The sequence below is a fragment of the Psittacula echo genome (genome assembly GCF_963264785.1).
Source record: "Psittacula echo genome assembly, chromosome: Z".
Lineage (NCBI taxonomy): Eukaryota > Metazoa > Chordata > Aves > Psittaciformes > Psittacidae > Psittacula > Psittacula echo.
The window spans coordinates 35,654,838-35,670,829 of NC_137742.1; the positions used below are offsets into that span (position 1 = coordinate 35,654,838).

A 15,992-nucleotide genomic window follows, 5' to 3' on the forward strand; every position below is an offset into this window, starting at 1 on the left:
CCAGGTTTATGAAAAAGTTAGAAGACTTGCTATGTTAGCTGCCATTTGCCAACAAACCTTGGATATTGACCTACTTAAACAAATCACAGTATGTACTATTATCTCCCTTAGAATTATTTTGAAGAGAAATTAAATCTGTGATACTCTTAGGGGAAAAGAGAATGTAGGGGAACAATCTATGCAAACATAACATTTTGTGTTTATTTCCTTCTGAAAACCCTGGCAGAAGATACTGTACAAAATATATATTTTTTTTCATCTGCAATATTCAAGCTTAAAGGACTAATGACAGTTCTATTTCTTGACTAAAACTGATGTCAGATTGTGGGTGGTAATTTTTCACATGGCGTAGTATCACTGGTAACTGTTCATGAATGTTGACAAATGATTAATTATGTTGCCAAATAAACTAAAATATGTCTTTGTTGCAGGTTTTACTGTTTTTATGATATGGAAAAGAGTAATTTTTGAAGCTTGTCAAGTAAGAGTGTATATGGTTGAAGATGATGTTCCTTCTCTAGAGTTCATAAACTCAAAGCTGCTTATTGGGTGTCATGAGTTTGCCCTCTTCAGTCATCTATGCTGTCATGGAAGCTACATGGTGAGCTCTACTTCTATACTCCTAAGCCTAGTAATATTGTTTATGTTTTTGTGGTTTATTTTCTAGATCCCTGAAATCACGTGATTCAGACCGAAGAACCACCAGATATGGTGTGATACATGCAAGCTATGCCATTCATTGCAGTCATTATAGATGACAAGATTTACTTGAAGGCATACATTTACTTGAGGCAATTGGGTCTGCAAGAATTCTCAGATGACTGTGGGAGATGGGACTTGGAGATAGAGGTTGTTCCTCTCTGCAGTTAGGAGTGTGACCTGAAGTTATAGAATGGTTTTCTGCATAAGTTGAGGTGGTAGAGGTCAGCTTTAAATCTTGCACGACTTTTATTTTCTAAAATCTGATACGTGTTTGATCTCTGGGGCAATTAAAGTAAGCTTTAATTCATTCTGTCTTTCTTAGATGTGAGAGCTATTTATCACTGTTTAAAGTCTGATTATACAAAAGTGCCAGTTACATAGGAACAGCAGAATTCCACGAATATAAATTTTGGTTAGGAAACTTTCAGCTGGGGAAGTTTAGCAAAATTCCAGTGCTGGATAATAGAGGAAATAAAATTTCTCACTGTTACAAAATCACTATATTTTCTGCCAGATGTGGAAGAAAAGCTAGTGAAAAGCTATTTTTCTGCAGTGTTCTGTTGGTTGTCATTTCTAGGTGAATTGATAAGTGAATATGGATTTAGTTTTTGAGTTAAAAAAGTCATTCTGCAACATAGAACTCAAAAGCTGTTTCACCTGTTTATATGCTTTCTTGAGGAATCTTAAAAGTACTACTAAAAACCGTGTCTTAGATAAAAGCTGTAGTTAGTAAACTACATATTTCAGTTCAAAACCAACAATGGGGAAACTATTAATACATGAAGATGGAATACAAAACATCCTCTGAATTCCTATTAGGCTGCAAATCATACATGCTGTGAAACTTTCAAGGGATTTTGTATGTTTTTATCTTTGATTTAAGTTTCCAGGAGCTTTATGCTTGTAGCACTTGTAGTATGAATATGAAAGCAAGAATCTCCTGTAGGTAGTATGAAGCTTTCACAAAGTACTGTATGTGCTGATAATGCTGTGAAGATTAAAGAAAATATTTCAGAAATAAGAATTCTTAAGGCCAATGTCTGTTGTATTTGGAAATGTTTAGGTAGTCAAATAAAATAATGAAGTGGTTAACATGGTCATATTCCCTCAGAGTTGATTTTTTTTTTTTTAAATTTTTTTTTTTTTTTAGTGGCTGGTTCAATTTAATTCTATGCTAAGAGCAAAAATAGGGTTTTCTGCTTTAAATTTTTCGGTAATGGCATTGTGAGTTTAGAAGCTGTGCCGAAAATGGTATTTTAAAGAGGTGCTTAATGCTCTTAATCCTTTTTTCCCCAGTACTTAATGTTGTGCTGTTGTGTCTTAATGCTCTTATCTTTGTTTTGCATTTTGACAATGTCCCTAATTTGCTGTCACCTCTGATGGTTTGTAACTTGTTTGTGGTCTGTTTGGGTGTCTCCTCTCCCCTAAATTGGTCCAGTTAAGCAAAGTTAAATTTTCCTCTGTATAAGTTTTATTATGTAGATACTTACGTAGTGTTTGGGTTTTTTTGGATAACTTCTGTATAATAGGCACATTGAAAGGAATAGCTTTCTTGAAAGCTGATTGCCAGTGCAAACCAATGTAATTTACTTAGAGATTTAAATGTAGGTTTTTATTAATTTGAAGAAATGTACTCATTCCCTTGCTTGCATCCAGTGTGCTGTCCATGCAAGAAGCATTAAATACCAGTAGGTTTAAAGAAGCAAAACGACCTCCTTGCAAGCTAGTAAAGTGGTTACCCTTCTCATAACTCTCGTTTGTTTGCTCTAGTCCTCTTCAGCTTCCAATTTGGGTTCTGGTTTTCTCCCTGCCCTGTGCTTTGTTACCTTTGGTGCTGTCTGGTCTTTAGTTGAGATTGGTACTTCTGGAATCATATCAACATGACTGCCTTTCTTTCATTTTAAGTTGTCCCTAGCCATGGAAAAATAAAGGTCTCGCAGACATATTATATAATATCCACAAATAAGCTTTTATACAGTTTACAGGTGCTTTTATTACCTGCCTAACTTCGCAGCACATCTTCCTGCTGCAATAGCGAAGAGTTGCGTAATATAATAATACATGTTTTTACTTACCTTGTTGCTGATTTTGAGTCATGTTAGTTCCTCTGGGTATAGCTCCCGTAGTAAACACTTAAAGCTAATAAATGTGCCTGTGTTTTTTTCTGTAGTACATGCAGGTTTTAGTGATCCTTATCGTCTGCATTTATTAAACATATAAAATGTGTTAAGTACATTTGTACTTACACTAATTGTTCCCTGTGGAACAATTACCGATGATACACAAATATTCTGAACTCATAGATCTGTTTTATAAATGGAGAATAGACTTAATATTTATTATATTACAAAATATTTAGAGGCTGCAGCTGGAACCTTGAAATTTCATCGTTTATTATTAGTAATGTCTTTAAAGTCAACAATTGATCTAAATTACTGTTCCCCCTGTTGATGACATTTGTGTCTTTATTGGTAGAAAACATATCATAAGGTTGAGTTCTCAGTCATGGAAAATGGTGGTGCCTCTGCACAAACCTAGGGGTAAAGTGGTAATTTTTTTTTTTAAATATAACAAATAATTAAATCCTGGTAGACTGACATTTCTGTAATTAAGACCTCATCTAGACAGAGGTAAGCTATTTTAGTATTTTCAGTTTTGTATGACATGTTGCCAACTTTGTGGTTAATATAATCCTGTTTCTTTTCACAGTATATTTCATTTTTAGTGATCCTGGCAACTTGTGCTTTTGTGTGGAGCGACTAATTATTGCAGCCAGTCTTACATATATAAAATAATGTGAAAACTGATTTTAAACTCCTGAAATAATTCAAAAGTTGTTCAGTTTGAAGTTGCAATAATTGCATATAAGATTAGTAAACTGGGCTGTTTTAATTAAATATGTATTTTTTATACTAATTTTTCATTCTATTTATAAAAGCTTGTTTTGATTATTTTAATATTGCTTGTGGTGCTGAAGGGCTGTTCCTGCTAGCTGCCAAGTACATTTTAACTGAAATAGTGGAAATGAAGATCCTGGGTATTTTAGAGGACTAGAACTTTAATTTGTGTTGTTTGTGATCAGGTGCTTGTGTCTAGTATATATCTTTGAAGACAAATGTGGAAGAGTGATTTTTGTTCTATGTATGTACATTTGTTTTTCATGGCAGAAATGGTTTTGAGATGGTAATCCATGTTGAAAAATGAGCCTTGCTGCAGGACACAAACAAAAACTTGCTAGTCATTTTAGTGTGATTGGAATAATGTTTTTTTAAGCATCCTGAAAGTTTATTGAAAAAAATAGTGGTGATAATTAAAGTTGATAAAAACCGTATTATGTTTAAATCAATTTGGGGAAATCTGAAGTGTGTATCTAACAGTAGTTCCTGCTGCAGCATCTCATATCGCGCACAATAAGCATTTCTGTATAACTCTTTTTTCAAAGAAAAATAATAATATGGTGGCAACTGTGTGACAGAATTTTGCTTAAGTGAATGTTTAGAACTTTGAGCTCGCAATCTGATCAGTGAAATAAAGGAGCATTACAACTTAAAAGGAATACTTACGTTTTTTGAAAACATTCATATTTTGCAGCTTACATAATGCCAAGTGTGAGTCACAGTTACTACAAAACAGCAATGAATCAGAAGTGTATACCGCTGAAGATCTGAGAAGGAAACTCTGTCAAGCTAGAAAGGAAAAATTAGATTTAACCATTAAACACAATCAAGAAGTAAGGACTTTTTTTGCTTGCTTTATTTTACTGTCAGAATAAATGTGATCTTGTTTCATTAAAATAATACTCTAGCGTGGACTATCAAAAGCAGTCATTAGCTGAAGAATAACAAGGAAGGTGGCACTGTACAGACCTTTTGTACCTGTTCATAGGTACATCTGCTGGCATTGTTGATAGTTAAAAGATGCATCAAGCAGAGTACGAATTTTCTCCAGAGAAGGGAGTCACTGCCACTACCAGTGGTTTGTTAGGTAAGGTTGCCTAGAGACACAATTAAAAACCACAGTTGACTGTAGCCTCATAAAAAGATCTGATTTAGTTGTTATTTATATTTTTTTTTGCAGGGTATTAGAGTATCATTTTAATTCTGCAGAAGTTGTTTGCAACTCATAAACCTAGTAACGCATTTTTTGTGTATATACCAGATCCGGCTGTTATGTCTTTTAGTGGTCTTGCAGTATCTCAGCTTGTGCAAATTAGCAGTTTTTTACAGCTGTAATGATGTATAATGTACAGATGTGGTGATGTGTTTATCAGTAACTTCATATTTGTTAACAAGAACTTCATTCACAGGGAGATAATCAGCCTGTATTACAAAGGTTTTCCCTGACGCTATTGTAGCAAACTAGTATTAAAATCAAGTAGTAGTAAGAAAATACTTAATCTTTCTTTTATCAGCTTTCACGCTAGTACAGGTAAGAGAAGGTGAGCACTGAGTACAGTTGTAATCGGATTTGGATTTGTTGGTTCTAGAAACACTAGCCAGATTTGCTAATGCCAATCTGGCAGCTCATATCATGGTTTAAACTCTGCTGTGTAGAAGTATTATTACTACTACAGATAACAGTTCCGTTCTCATCAGTTTGCTAGGGGCAGTTGATGTGGCCGTTCATTCATGTGTTTTTGGCCAAATCCAGCGAATAAACCACGTTTATGGAACCATTTGTTCCATATCCATTTATTACTGGGGTGTGTAGCCAAATTAAGAAATTTCTGTTTCTCCCACAATGACTTGCTCTTGTGCTGCAGCTAACTCGTTATTTTCCCATTGCCCTATCAACTGCAGGGTGATTCTGTGCAATTCTCTCTGGAATTACCTGGATTCAGACAAACAAAACCCCTCTGAAACTGAGAATTTGAAAGATGGGGGTGCACAAGGGTCTTCTGTGCCATTTTCCTATTCTGGTTTGCAATGCAGATAAACTTGAGACTGTTGGTTTTTTTTTTTTGTTTTATTTTGATTTGCTTTGTTGTTGGTTTTTGTTTGTTTTTCCCATATTCACTTCATCTATAGTTGCAGATAATGGAAATGCTTAAGTTACCTACATGCAATATTGTTGAAGTCAAGGAGCTGCTTTGCAGATGTTCTGAAGGAATAGTAAGGAATATTGAGGTGCTGGAGTGAGTTCAGAGAAGGGCAACAAAGCTGGTGAAGGGTCTGGAAAATAAGTCTGATGAGGAATGTCTGAGGGAACTGAAGTTATTTAATCTGGAGAAGAGAAGGCCCAAGAGGTACATTAGCCCTCTCTGCAAGTACATGAAAGGAGGATGAAGCTAGGAGGTGGCTGGTCTTTTCTCCCAAGTAACGAATGCAATAGGAACAACAGGTTATGGCCTCAAGCTGTGCCAGGGGAGGATTTGACTGGATATTAGGAAAAATTTCTTCACAGAGAGGGTGATTAGGTATTGGAACAGGCTGCCCAGGGAAGTGGTGGAATCATTGTCCCTGGAAGTATTTCAAAAACCATGTAGATGAGGCTTTCAATGACATGGTTCAGTGGTGAACTTGGCAGTATTGGGGTAATAGTTGGACTTGATGATCTTAAAAGTCTTTTCCAACCTGAGTGATTCTATGATTCTGTGTATTTTACTTTCTACCTTCTTGTGTTGAAATAGTTTGAGCTTGATTTTTTGGATCTAGTTTAGCAGCAATAACTAGACTATGTTTCTTAATCTGGATAAGATAACTTTTTGAAGCATTTTCCATTCTTAGTTTGTTGTCTGCTAAGTTTAATAGCATTCTATTTGACTACTGAACATCATTGAGCTGAATTTTATGTTCATACACATACTTGTGAGTTATTAGATGTCTGATAGTCTAGCATTCCAACATAATTGTTTTTCTTAAGTGTTAAATTTGAAGAAACTTACTAGAAAATTGCTTGTGGAATATAATGTTTCTGTTGTTGCAGTTTTCCCTTTGAGGTGCAGGAAGATGACAGCATTATGACTTTTATTTTCTTAAGGTAGTGTATTTTTTGAAAAATGGAGGGCTATGTTTAAGATAGGTGAAATTCATCTAAGAATAGGAACATTAGTTTGCATAAAACCGGTAAAAGTACTTAAAATCTGCGTAGATGTGCATTTGTAAGTCTATATTTCACACTGAAGTGGACTAAGAAGGCAGCTGTAAATGTGATTCAAAGTATCTTTAAAAAATACTCTGTAGGTGTATTTCTGTAACATGTATTTTTTCAAAAGAGCATTGATGCCAGTTTTCTGAAACAAATTTATTTTCTAGCTGTCTGATTATGAAAGCCAGATAGTCAAATTACGGTCAGAAATTGAGAAAGGAGAAGCTGTTCGACAGCATCTGGAGTATGAATTGGCAATTGCCAGAAAAGATGGTCGTCTGAAAACGTATGCTGCAGAAGAGGAGTTAAGTGATGCAAATACCAAACTTGTGGAACTGCAAAGTAAGTTTCAAAAAAGCAAACATCAACAAAGGCTAAGTCAGTTCCAAGTTAGGCAAACAAGTGAGAAGCAATGGTTAATTAAATTTAGTTATTGCTGTTTTTCTTGGACTTCTCTTACTTTTCCCATCTCTTATCCATCTGCTTTTGTAATGAATTTTTGAATTAGAACTAACCTGTTAAACCAATCAACCGTTTTTATTCTTGCCTCTTGCCTTTCATTGTTCCTTCTTTCAGTGCTGTCCTTGTACCCAATTGTAATCCTGTTGGCTGTCTCCACATCCTGGTTATCACTATGTCCAGCAGTTCTTCTTTTGCCTTTTCAGGGGGAAAAAAAAAAGAAAGAAAAATCCCAGTCGATTTCTGTTTATTTGAACTATTTCAAACAACTTTTTTCCAGAAGTTTTCATCATATTGCTTCTTTCTTTCATCTTTTCAAAGGTTTCAAGCTTTTAATTCCTCATGTCTGGTTTCTTTTCTTATCATCATCCTTGTTTCTCTTTTTATAGGTAATGGAACATGTATATTGAAACAGTAGTATATGGAAGGGAAGGTTTTTCCCTAGACATTTTTTTCCCCTGCTAGTTTTGTGTTCAGAAACTCAGATTTTCTTGATCCTCAACAGAGATATTTCTCATTCTTACAAGTAAGTGAGGTGCATTTTTAATTACCTAAGTATAGTACCTTTCTAATTTAGTACAGGAGGTGCATTTATGAGTTTGCTGAACCTTTTGTGTTCCATGAGGAGTTTAGAGTACTCTTCTTGCAGATTTTTATCTTTCCAAGAATGGAAGGAGATTTGCAGACTTGCAAGTACTTAAGTTATCAGGTATTTTTTACGGCAATTAGAAAGCTGCACTGTTCAATCCTTTGGAGGACACACACGCACAAAAATCTTACGGATTGCAAATTGGAAGAATGCATTTGATTTCCCTTTGGAAATTTCCCCGTGATTGCAAGCTAAAGACTTGAAGTGCTAGTTTCTCACTTAGGGGAAAGCTGTTTCATTCTCTGCATGCTCACTGTACTCCTTGCCAGTTTAGAAGCGAGTAGTGTGTATGTCTTAAAGTACTTTAAATCTCATTTTGTGATTCACTTTGATTTGGAAAACCCATTGACTGCTGTGTCAGTGTGTTCAGTGGTGAGTGCTGGTCTGCAGGGCCACCTTGTGGGAGGAAAGAGGTCTGGGTCTGCCTGGTGCTGGTCCCAGCCAGCTCCACAGCTGGCAAACCTATGCACCGTAGTGCGCCAAACTGCCCATCAGAGAGCGCATGGCATTTCTGCCAAAACAGGTTTCAGAAAGGTTGGTAAATGCTGAGAGGAAGAGTGAAGGAAGAGGAGCAGAAAAGGGAGGGCAGGAGAGACAGCAGCAGAGCTGCAGCCTGAGGAGGGGCTGAGACCAAAGTAGTGACATGCAGTCACCAAGAGGCAGAACTCAAAAGGGACTGTTGCAGATGAAGGAACCACAGTACATGGCTGTCAGCTTCCTGAGGGAACTGTGCTTGTGCGTGGTGAGAAGACTGGAGAACAAAAGGGTGTAGGAGAGGTTTTGCGGAAGCAAGGGTGTTTTGTTAGATGAGTATGTGTGTTAGTTTCTTCAATACCAGAATCGGTAATTGGAATTCTTGTTAACTGACAGTAAATTACATTGGTTTTCTGGTTTGTGTTTGTTTGTGTTTCTTTCCGTGACAAGTGCTAAAGAGTCAAATTATCATGGTGTTGCTTGTCAGTTCTTTTGCAGTTTATAACTTCCTGCTTGATTTCCCGGGTCACCTGGAGCCTTCCTAACCTCATTTGGTGCTTTGATGTGACCCTGACTATTTCTTGTACAGAATGCCTCATTTGTGCCTTGTCCTCTTCAGTACTTCCTATAGATTGTTTTTCTGCAGCTCTCAGGCTTGCCTTTGTGCTGTCTGACAATCCTCTCCCATCGTGTCCACTGATTCTCTGTGTTGTCTTAGTGTGCCTCTTCTGTTCGTTTTCTCCTTCTCTGACTGGGAAGAAATTTCAAAAAACTAGGATAAATTTGAAATAAAAGTCTGTCAGAAAATGATGATCTTTTAATTGCCAGTGTAGCTAGTTGTATTCAGGAAAATGTAAAGCTAATCCAAAGTACTTTCATTTGAAAGCAAATTTGTAAAATAAAGCAGAACTCCAAGTCAGACTGCTTAAGTAAACAGTTTATCATTATCATAAGATAATGAAGGTTTCTGCACCATGTAAGCTTTTACTGAGGAGTATATAAATGTTCCCCTTTAGGGCATTTGCTTGGCTGGAGATTTAAATCTCTTGAGCAGCATTATATTTCCTTAGAAAAGCTAAGCCTTTGCCTGCTAGCCCAATCTGGCTTAGGTTTTTCTACAGTCCCTTTCATGGGGCAGGTACTTATCTTCACTGTCACAAAAGTTGACCTCAGAATTAATTGAAACAGGCTAACATCTCTATGAAATAGACAATTCAAAATAAGCTGGCCAAATGTTGAAGAAATCTGAAATTAAGGCTTCCATGTGATAGAGACTTCACTTCAAAGAATTACTGCTAATTTTTATTCTTTTCCAAGAGGAGAAGAGTTTTAATCTATAAAAATCTCTGAAGCATTCTATGTTCTTGTGTGAAATATGCTACAGGAGCACCAATTTTGATTGTTTCCTTGTGGTGAAGGTATTGCTGTCCAGTGCTGGACGTGTTAATGCTCCAGTGTCCCACAGGATATCACAATCCACAGAAGAACTGATGATCATTATGTGGTTTTTTTTTTTTTTTGAACATGCTTTGCAGTGCTACTTGTTTTCTTTCTTTTCTGTAAACAATAGCATTAAATGAAAAACTGCAGCAGAAAGTGGAAGAGACTGAGAAAACGTTTTGTATTGCTCAGCAGAAGTGGAAAGAAGAGCAGCAAAGACATGCAAGTGAGAAGGATGATATCCGTAGAACTTGCAAGAATGAATATGAATTGCTTCTCAAGGAAAGAACAAAACTGGAAAGTTTTTTGCAGGTATGATGTATTAATAGTTGAAAAGTTGCAAGAGATGCTGGTAAGGATTTTTTGGTGCAAAGTGTGTGGTGGGTTTGGGGTTTTTTCATGTAGGGTAAAAAAATCCCACAAATAGCTAAATATTACAGAATATTTTTGAATAATATAGCTTTATAAAGTTACATTTAGTGTGTCACAGTCTGTCTTGCTTTGATGGAATGTGTTGTGGCTGATTTTCATGGTAAACACTTAAACCAAGTTACCAGTGCACAGTGGCAATGAGGCCCATTTGTACTGTTGTGCAAAGCTGAGTTAGTAAAATCAAGGACACCCAACATCTAGCAGTCTGGTATCTAACAGCCTGTAAACATGGAAATAATTTGTATAATACAGAGACTGTACACGGTAAGGGAACTTAAATAGTGATGATGGTGTTTCCAGCTCTGCATTGTACCTTGTTCACTCCATGCCACATATGAAAAATGACCACTGTTGGAAAATCTGCCTTTTAGTTACAAAAAACTCCATTTAAAACTGAGAGATGGTTTTATAATCTGTTTTAGACTCTGGTGTTATTCTTCAGAAAATTTCATTGTATTTAATGAAAAAAGTAATTTTCAAAGTTGACATGCACTGGTGTGCGTAAATTCTTTAGGTGTATTTGTAAAATAAAAATACAAACTTTTTAAACACTTTTTGTCCAGTCCAGCTATTAAAACTGTATTATTTTTCAAAGAAATATGGTAGTATGGTGTGGAAGTGTTAACATACCCAACGTTTACCTGCTCTACAGGGACACAAACAATTGCACAACTGTAATAATTTTAATCTTTTAAATTGACAATTGAATTAACATTATATCTTAACAGTGTAATAATACCATTGGAGGAAAATCGAAAGTGTATTCGGCTGTAGTTAAGCTTTTAAAGAAGTGAAGTGCAGATGCTCTGTAAGGCTGATAGCCTTTTAGTCGTATGCATGACATATGCAGAGAACAGATTGCTACTAAAGAGATTCACTTTCTTTTAGTCAGCAAGACTTTTTTTTTTTTTTTTTTCCTTCATATTCTTATTTTAAAGCTCCCTTTAAGATATGGCAGGCCTGTCTCACTTGGTCTGGGCATTGGTCAAATGGTAGAAAATTAGGCCTGCTTTTTTCCCACCCAATCAGTTCCAAGCCTGGGATAGTGCCAAAAAGTCTTCCCGTGTGACAAAACAATCCCTACCTGGCAGCTTGATAGCGAAGTTCTGACAGCAGACCTACTTGTATTACATTATGGTGCCCTTGGTTGGACTCTGTACAGCACTTGTAGGAGCAATACTTAAAAAAACAGGGCAGAGAGAATTCCTTAATTATATATATTCCAAAAATGCTGTGTAGTGAATCTTTAGCTCTTTGTTTGAAGGCAAGATTTGGAAAGAGAGGTGCAGTAATGAGACCTGAGGTAGAAATCAGGTAATGTGTGGATATGTAGGGTTTCTGTGGATGGGCTGCAAAAGGAGTTGCGCTCTCTTGTTACCTTAATGACCAGGAGCCCTGATGGTGGAGAAAGATGCCACTGAATTGGATTTTCTCTGAATGAAGGACAAAAAAGAAGTGCCCTCCTCTACCCTCTCCCCAGTAATTCTGTGGATATGTTGAACAGTGCTTTGAAAGAACAGTTAAAAGAACTGTAAATTAATAGTTAAACCAACATACCCACCCTCCCAAACAAAACCACAACAAAACCAAGCAAAACCCAAACAAAGCCAACCAAACAACCCTTCCAAACCCCCAAATAAAAAAAAAAAAACGAACAACGAACCTCCCTCTCTCTCCCCCAGAAAACCAAGCCCCAGTGCCAAAAAACCAGCAACCCAGAAAAAGCCAAGGAAAGAGAAAGTTTCAGAGAAAAACCTTCAAGTTGATTTACAGGTGATACCCTCAGTTTTTTCTGTAACCAACAGAAGCTCAACACTCAATGACTCATTTTTCACTCACAGTTGATGCTTAGAAAATTAGGGTTAGGTATAGGCTATGAAAAAACCTATTTTTAGATACAGTTTTCTTCCTTAAGTTGCCAGGTAAAGCAGGCTAAGAGTGGAGCTTTGACTCTTGAGTTCTGGCTAACAGTAGGCAGAGTTAGGTTGAGGAGGCTTTGGAATGGACTTTTCTTCAAAATGCTTTTTCTTCAAAAGTGAGCTTAATACTGTATAAAAAGAGCAGTGTTGGAAATTTACACTCTCTCAAGTGGTGTTTGGCATCAGATCAAAAGGAGCACTAGATTGCTTGAGACATTATATTGTATGTAGTGGATATATATTCAGAAATAAAGGTGATCTGCAGAGGCAGGTGTTTGATTGGTAAATATATTAGAGCTAGAAAATTGTTTGCTCCTAAGGTACATGTGATTCAGTACTAAGTGTCAACTCCTAACCTGCTTTCAGTAGTAAAAACGTATTTCTCCACTTTGCTTCTGTAGCTGTTTTCCTGCCCATTGCCCTGGTCACAGATTTTATGTATAGTTAACAAAATTACAACAAATTGAAAATACATACATAAATGTTAAATATGGACTTTTCCAACCAATGAAAATACATAAATAATTGTTAAATATATACCTGACTGTCTTAGTTGTTGCTTGAAAGCTTGGCAGTAAATGTCAGAGGGATCTGAATTTATAAATTATGACTCCGTAGAATCATAGAACAGTTTGGGTTGGAAGTGACCTTAAAGACTGTCTGGTTCCAACCCCTTTGCCATGGTCCAGGACACCTTCCACTAGACCAGGTTGCTCAAAGCACCATCCAACCTGGCCTTGAACACTTCCAGGGATGGAGCATCCACAACTTCTCTGGGCAACCTGTTCCAGTCCCTCACTACTCGCATAGTGAGAAATGTATCCCTCATAGTGAAATGTGTTCCAGTTTTTTGTGTTGTGCATTTACAGGCCTGTTTAAATACTTCTATAATTATTCAAAATTATGAAATGAAAGCTAAAATCAATTTGATTTAGGTCTTAATATGTACATAAATATGAGATTCTAAGCACGTATACAAATCCTGCACTCCATGAACTCTTAATTCTGAACTTGGCTGTGAAAATGCTGAGGTAGGCATGAAGATGAAGTCAGCTTAACCTATTGAAATGTGGCTCTAAGATATGAAAGGAAAGTAATCCACTCTGCTTTCCAACGTGTTTGTAGTCTGCTGTATTGGGTATGCTTAGCATGCCATCCACTTCCTAACAAAAAGATGTTGGAGTTCAATAGCAAGTGCAATAGCATCACCTTGTGGTTAATCAGAAGAATGTAATAATCCTTCACAGAAGAACTTTGTTTCTGCTTAGACTACTTGTGAAATAGTGTTGTTCATACACGTAAAAAAAATAAAATCAGCCATGTTTTTTGTACGCAGGTATATATAGTAACTGTGTATACGACATGCAGGTATACATTTATGTGTATATATTTATTGTTACATGGTGAAGTTTGTTTCTCCTTGAGCCTTTGCTGTGCAGGTGACTGCTAGGATAATCTTACACAGTTCCTTACCAAGTCCAAAAAGTTTGGAGACATCTCTAAGATTCTGAAATCTTACAATTCCAGTTGACTTGTACAACAAGCTTGATGTGTTCATGTTGATTTTTAGTCTGATTAATGTTACCTACATTTACAGTGTAAGATGTTTTTAAGTCTTGATGTATTATTTTCCAGCAGACGCTGTCTTACTTACTTCATGAGTGCTTTTCCCAGCTCACTTTTGTTAATAATTGGAAGATTATCAACAAAATGTACCTGAAGAGATAAGTGTCTCGGTGTCTTTCCAGTGTGGCAAAGAGTGGGAGTAGTTGTGTATTTCTATAAGAATGGTATTTTTTTCCTTTTAGTGTGCTGTTGGGAAGAAACCTGTGTATTGACTTGATATTTATTGCAAAGAAAGAGGATTAGCTTAAATTTAGTCCATGTCCAGGTATACTATTTTTCCAGTCTTTTGATATACTGAGGTTCCTATTTTTTTATATTCATGTGTTTCACATGCATGCTTCTTGTATACTGCCTGTGAAACTTACTGGTTTTGCTTACTAGTTGGTAACACTTAGCACTGTAGAAGGTCCTACAGCTAAGTTGAAGCAATCCCAGGCACAGCTACAGGTTGAGTGTAGAAGCAATTCAGAGCAGCTCTGCGGAGAAGGACCTTGGGTGTTGGTTGATGGGAAACTGAACATGAGCTGGCCTCAGTATGTGCTCGAAGCCCAGAAAGCCAAACATATCCTGGGCTGCATTAAAAAGGAGCGTGACCAGCAGGTTGAAGGAGGTGATCCTGCCTCTCTACTCTGCTTTCGTGAAATCCCACTTGGAATATTGTATACATTTTTGGTGTCCTCAACGTATGAAAGATGTGGAGCTGTTGAAGCAAGTCTAGAGGAGAGCCATGAGGACAATAAGGATGAGCACCTCCCTTATGAAGACAGGCTGAGAAAGTTGGGGCTGTTCAGCCTGGAGAAGAGAAGGCTGCGTAGAGACCTCATAGCAGTCTTCCAGTGTCTGAAGGGGGCCTACAGGAATGTTGGAGAGGGACTCTTCCATCAGGGATTGTAGTGATAGGACAAGGGGTAATGGGTTCAAACTTAGGGGAAGTTCAGGTGAGATACAAGGAAGTTGTTCTTTACTGTGAGTGTGGTGAGGCACTGGAACAGGTTGTCCAGAGATGTGGTAAATGCTCCATCCCTGGCAGTGTTCAAGGCCAGGTTGGATGGAGTCTTGGGTGACATGGTTTAGTGTGAGGTGTCCCTGCCCATGGCAGGGGGGTTGGAACTTGATGATCTTAAGGTCCTTTCCAGCCCTAACTATTCTGTGATTCCCTTATTATCATGTTTGACTGGCCAAAGCTTTCTACATTCAAACTGGAAGAACTTCTGAGATTTGTTTTGCAAACTTTGGAAAATACTTGAATTTCTTTGATCTTCGTGTATAAACATGGTTCTGTCAGATTTCAATCTTCCAAAGATTCATTCTATATGAATAATTAATTTTCTCCTCCTCTTCTTTCCTGCTCTGTAGATGATTAGTAATTTCTAGAACTAGGTTATGTAATGTAAGGGTAATAGCAGAATTTGCAGACCAACTCGTTTATTTTCAAAAAATGTCTCTTGCGGTGGTATTGAATAGAAGTAAATGAACAGAAGGACTTATTGTAATCTTTTTGTGTTTTGCACAGAAAGTCATTTTAACAAATTGGGTCTCCAAAGGTCCTCCAACTAAATCACAGGATTTATAGCTTGTTTCTGATGCTAGTTACAGAAGAGCTTATTCCTGTCCACTAGACCAAAGCTAGTCTTTTGGGGACTTCTGGGATCTCCAACTTAAGTATGTGCTAGACTAGTGCGGGTTCATTATTTGGCTACTTTCCTCTGAGCCGGGTGTGGTGTGAATGTGAATTTTGTAGCAGTGACTCCACAGAGCTGTTGAGTCCAGTAGAGCTAGTAATTATTCCAGCCTGTAGCTTAGTTCAACTTCTGAATGTAGAAATTGAAATGGGGAACAGCTTGGTTATTTTATTCTACTGAGAACTTTGTCGTTCATGTAGATCATGTTTTAAAGTAATTACATTTCTAGACAGATGAAAGTCTTTCTCAGAATAAAAGAAATGAAGTTTACTTAGTCTATGGGAGTAACTGTTTCTAAAAATGTCTGATTCGATTTCAAGTTCTGACTATTAAAACCAGAAGAAAATAGAACTTCAGTCGCTATGTATCATTTTGTCAAGTGCACTTAACCATTTCCAGGACGGCCATTGAGCTGAGAGCAAGAAGAGACTGGAAGAGCAGCCTTGTACTATTTTAGAGAGAACATTTCAGGTGGGGAATTAGCTCTAATTTTAGTGTTACCTCAGAAGGTCATGTTTGTAG

At 37.0% G+C, this 15,992-nt stretch overlaps 1 protein-coding gene across 1 annotated transcript in view; it reads left to right on the forward strand.

Moving 5' to 3' along the window:
• The window catches only part of CCDC171 (coiled-coil domain containing 171), a gene marked incomplete at both ends in the record, with an annotated part of 152,274 nt that overhangs the window by 2,182 nt on the left and 134,100 nt on the right, over positions 1-15,992 (forward strand). The window contains 5 exon segments of the mRNA XM_080638297.1: positions 4,294-4,432; positions 6,957-7,131; positions 7,714-7,756; positions 7,758-7,774; positions 9,942-10,123. Coding sequence (XP_080494423.1) covers positions 4,294-4,432; positions 6,957-7,131; positions 7,714-7,756; positions 7,758-7,774; positions 9,942-10,123 — 556 coding nt within the window.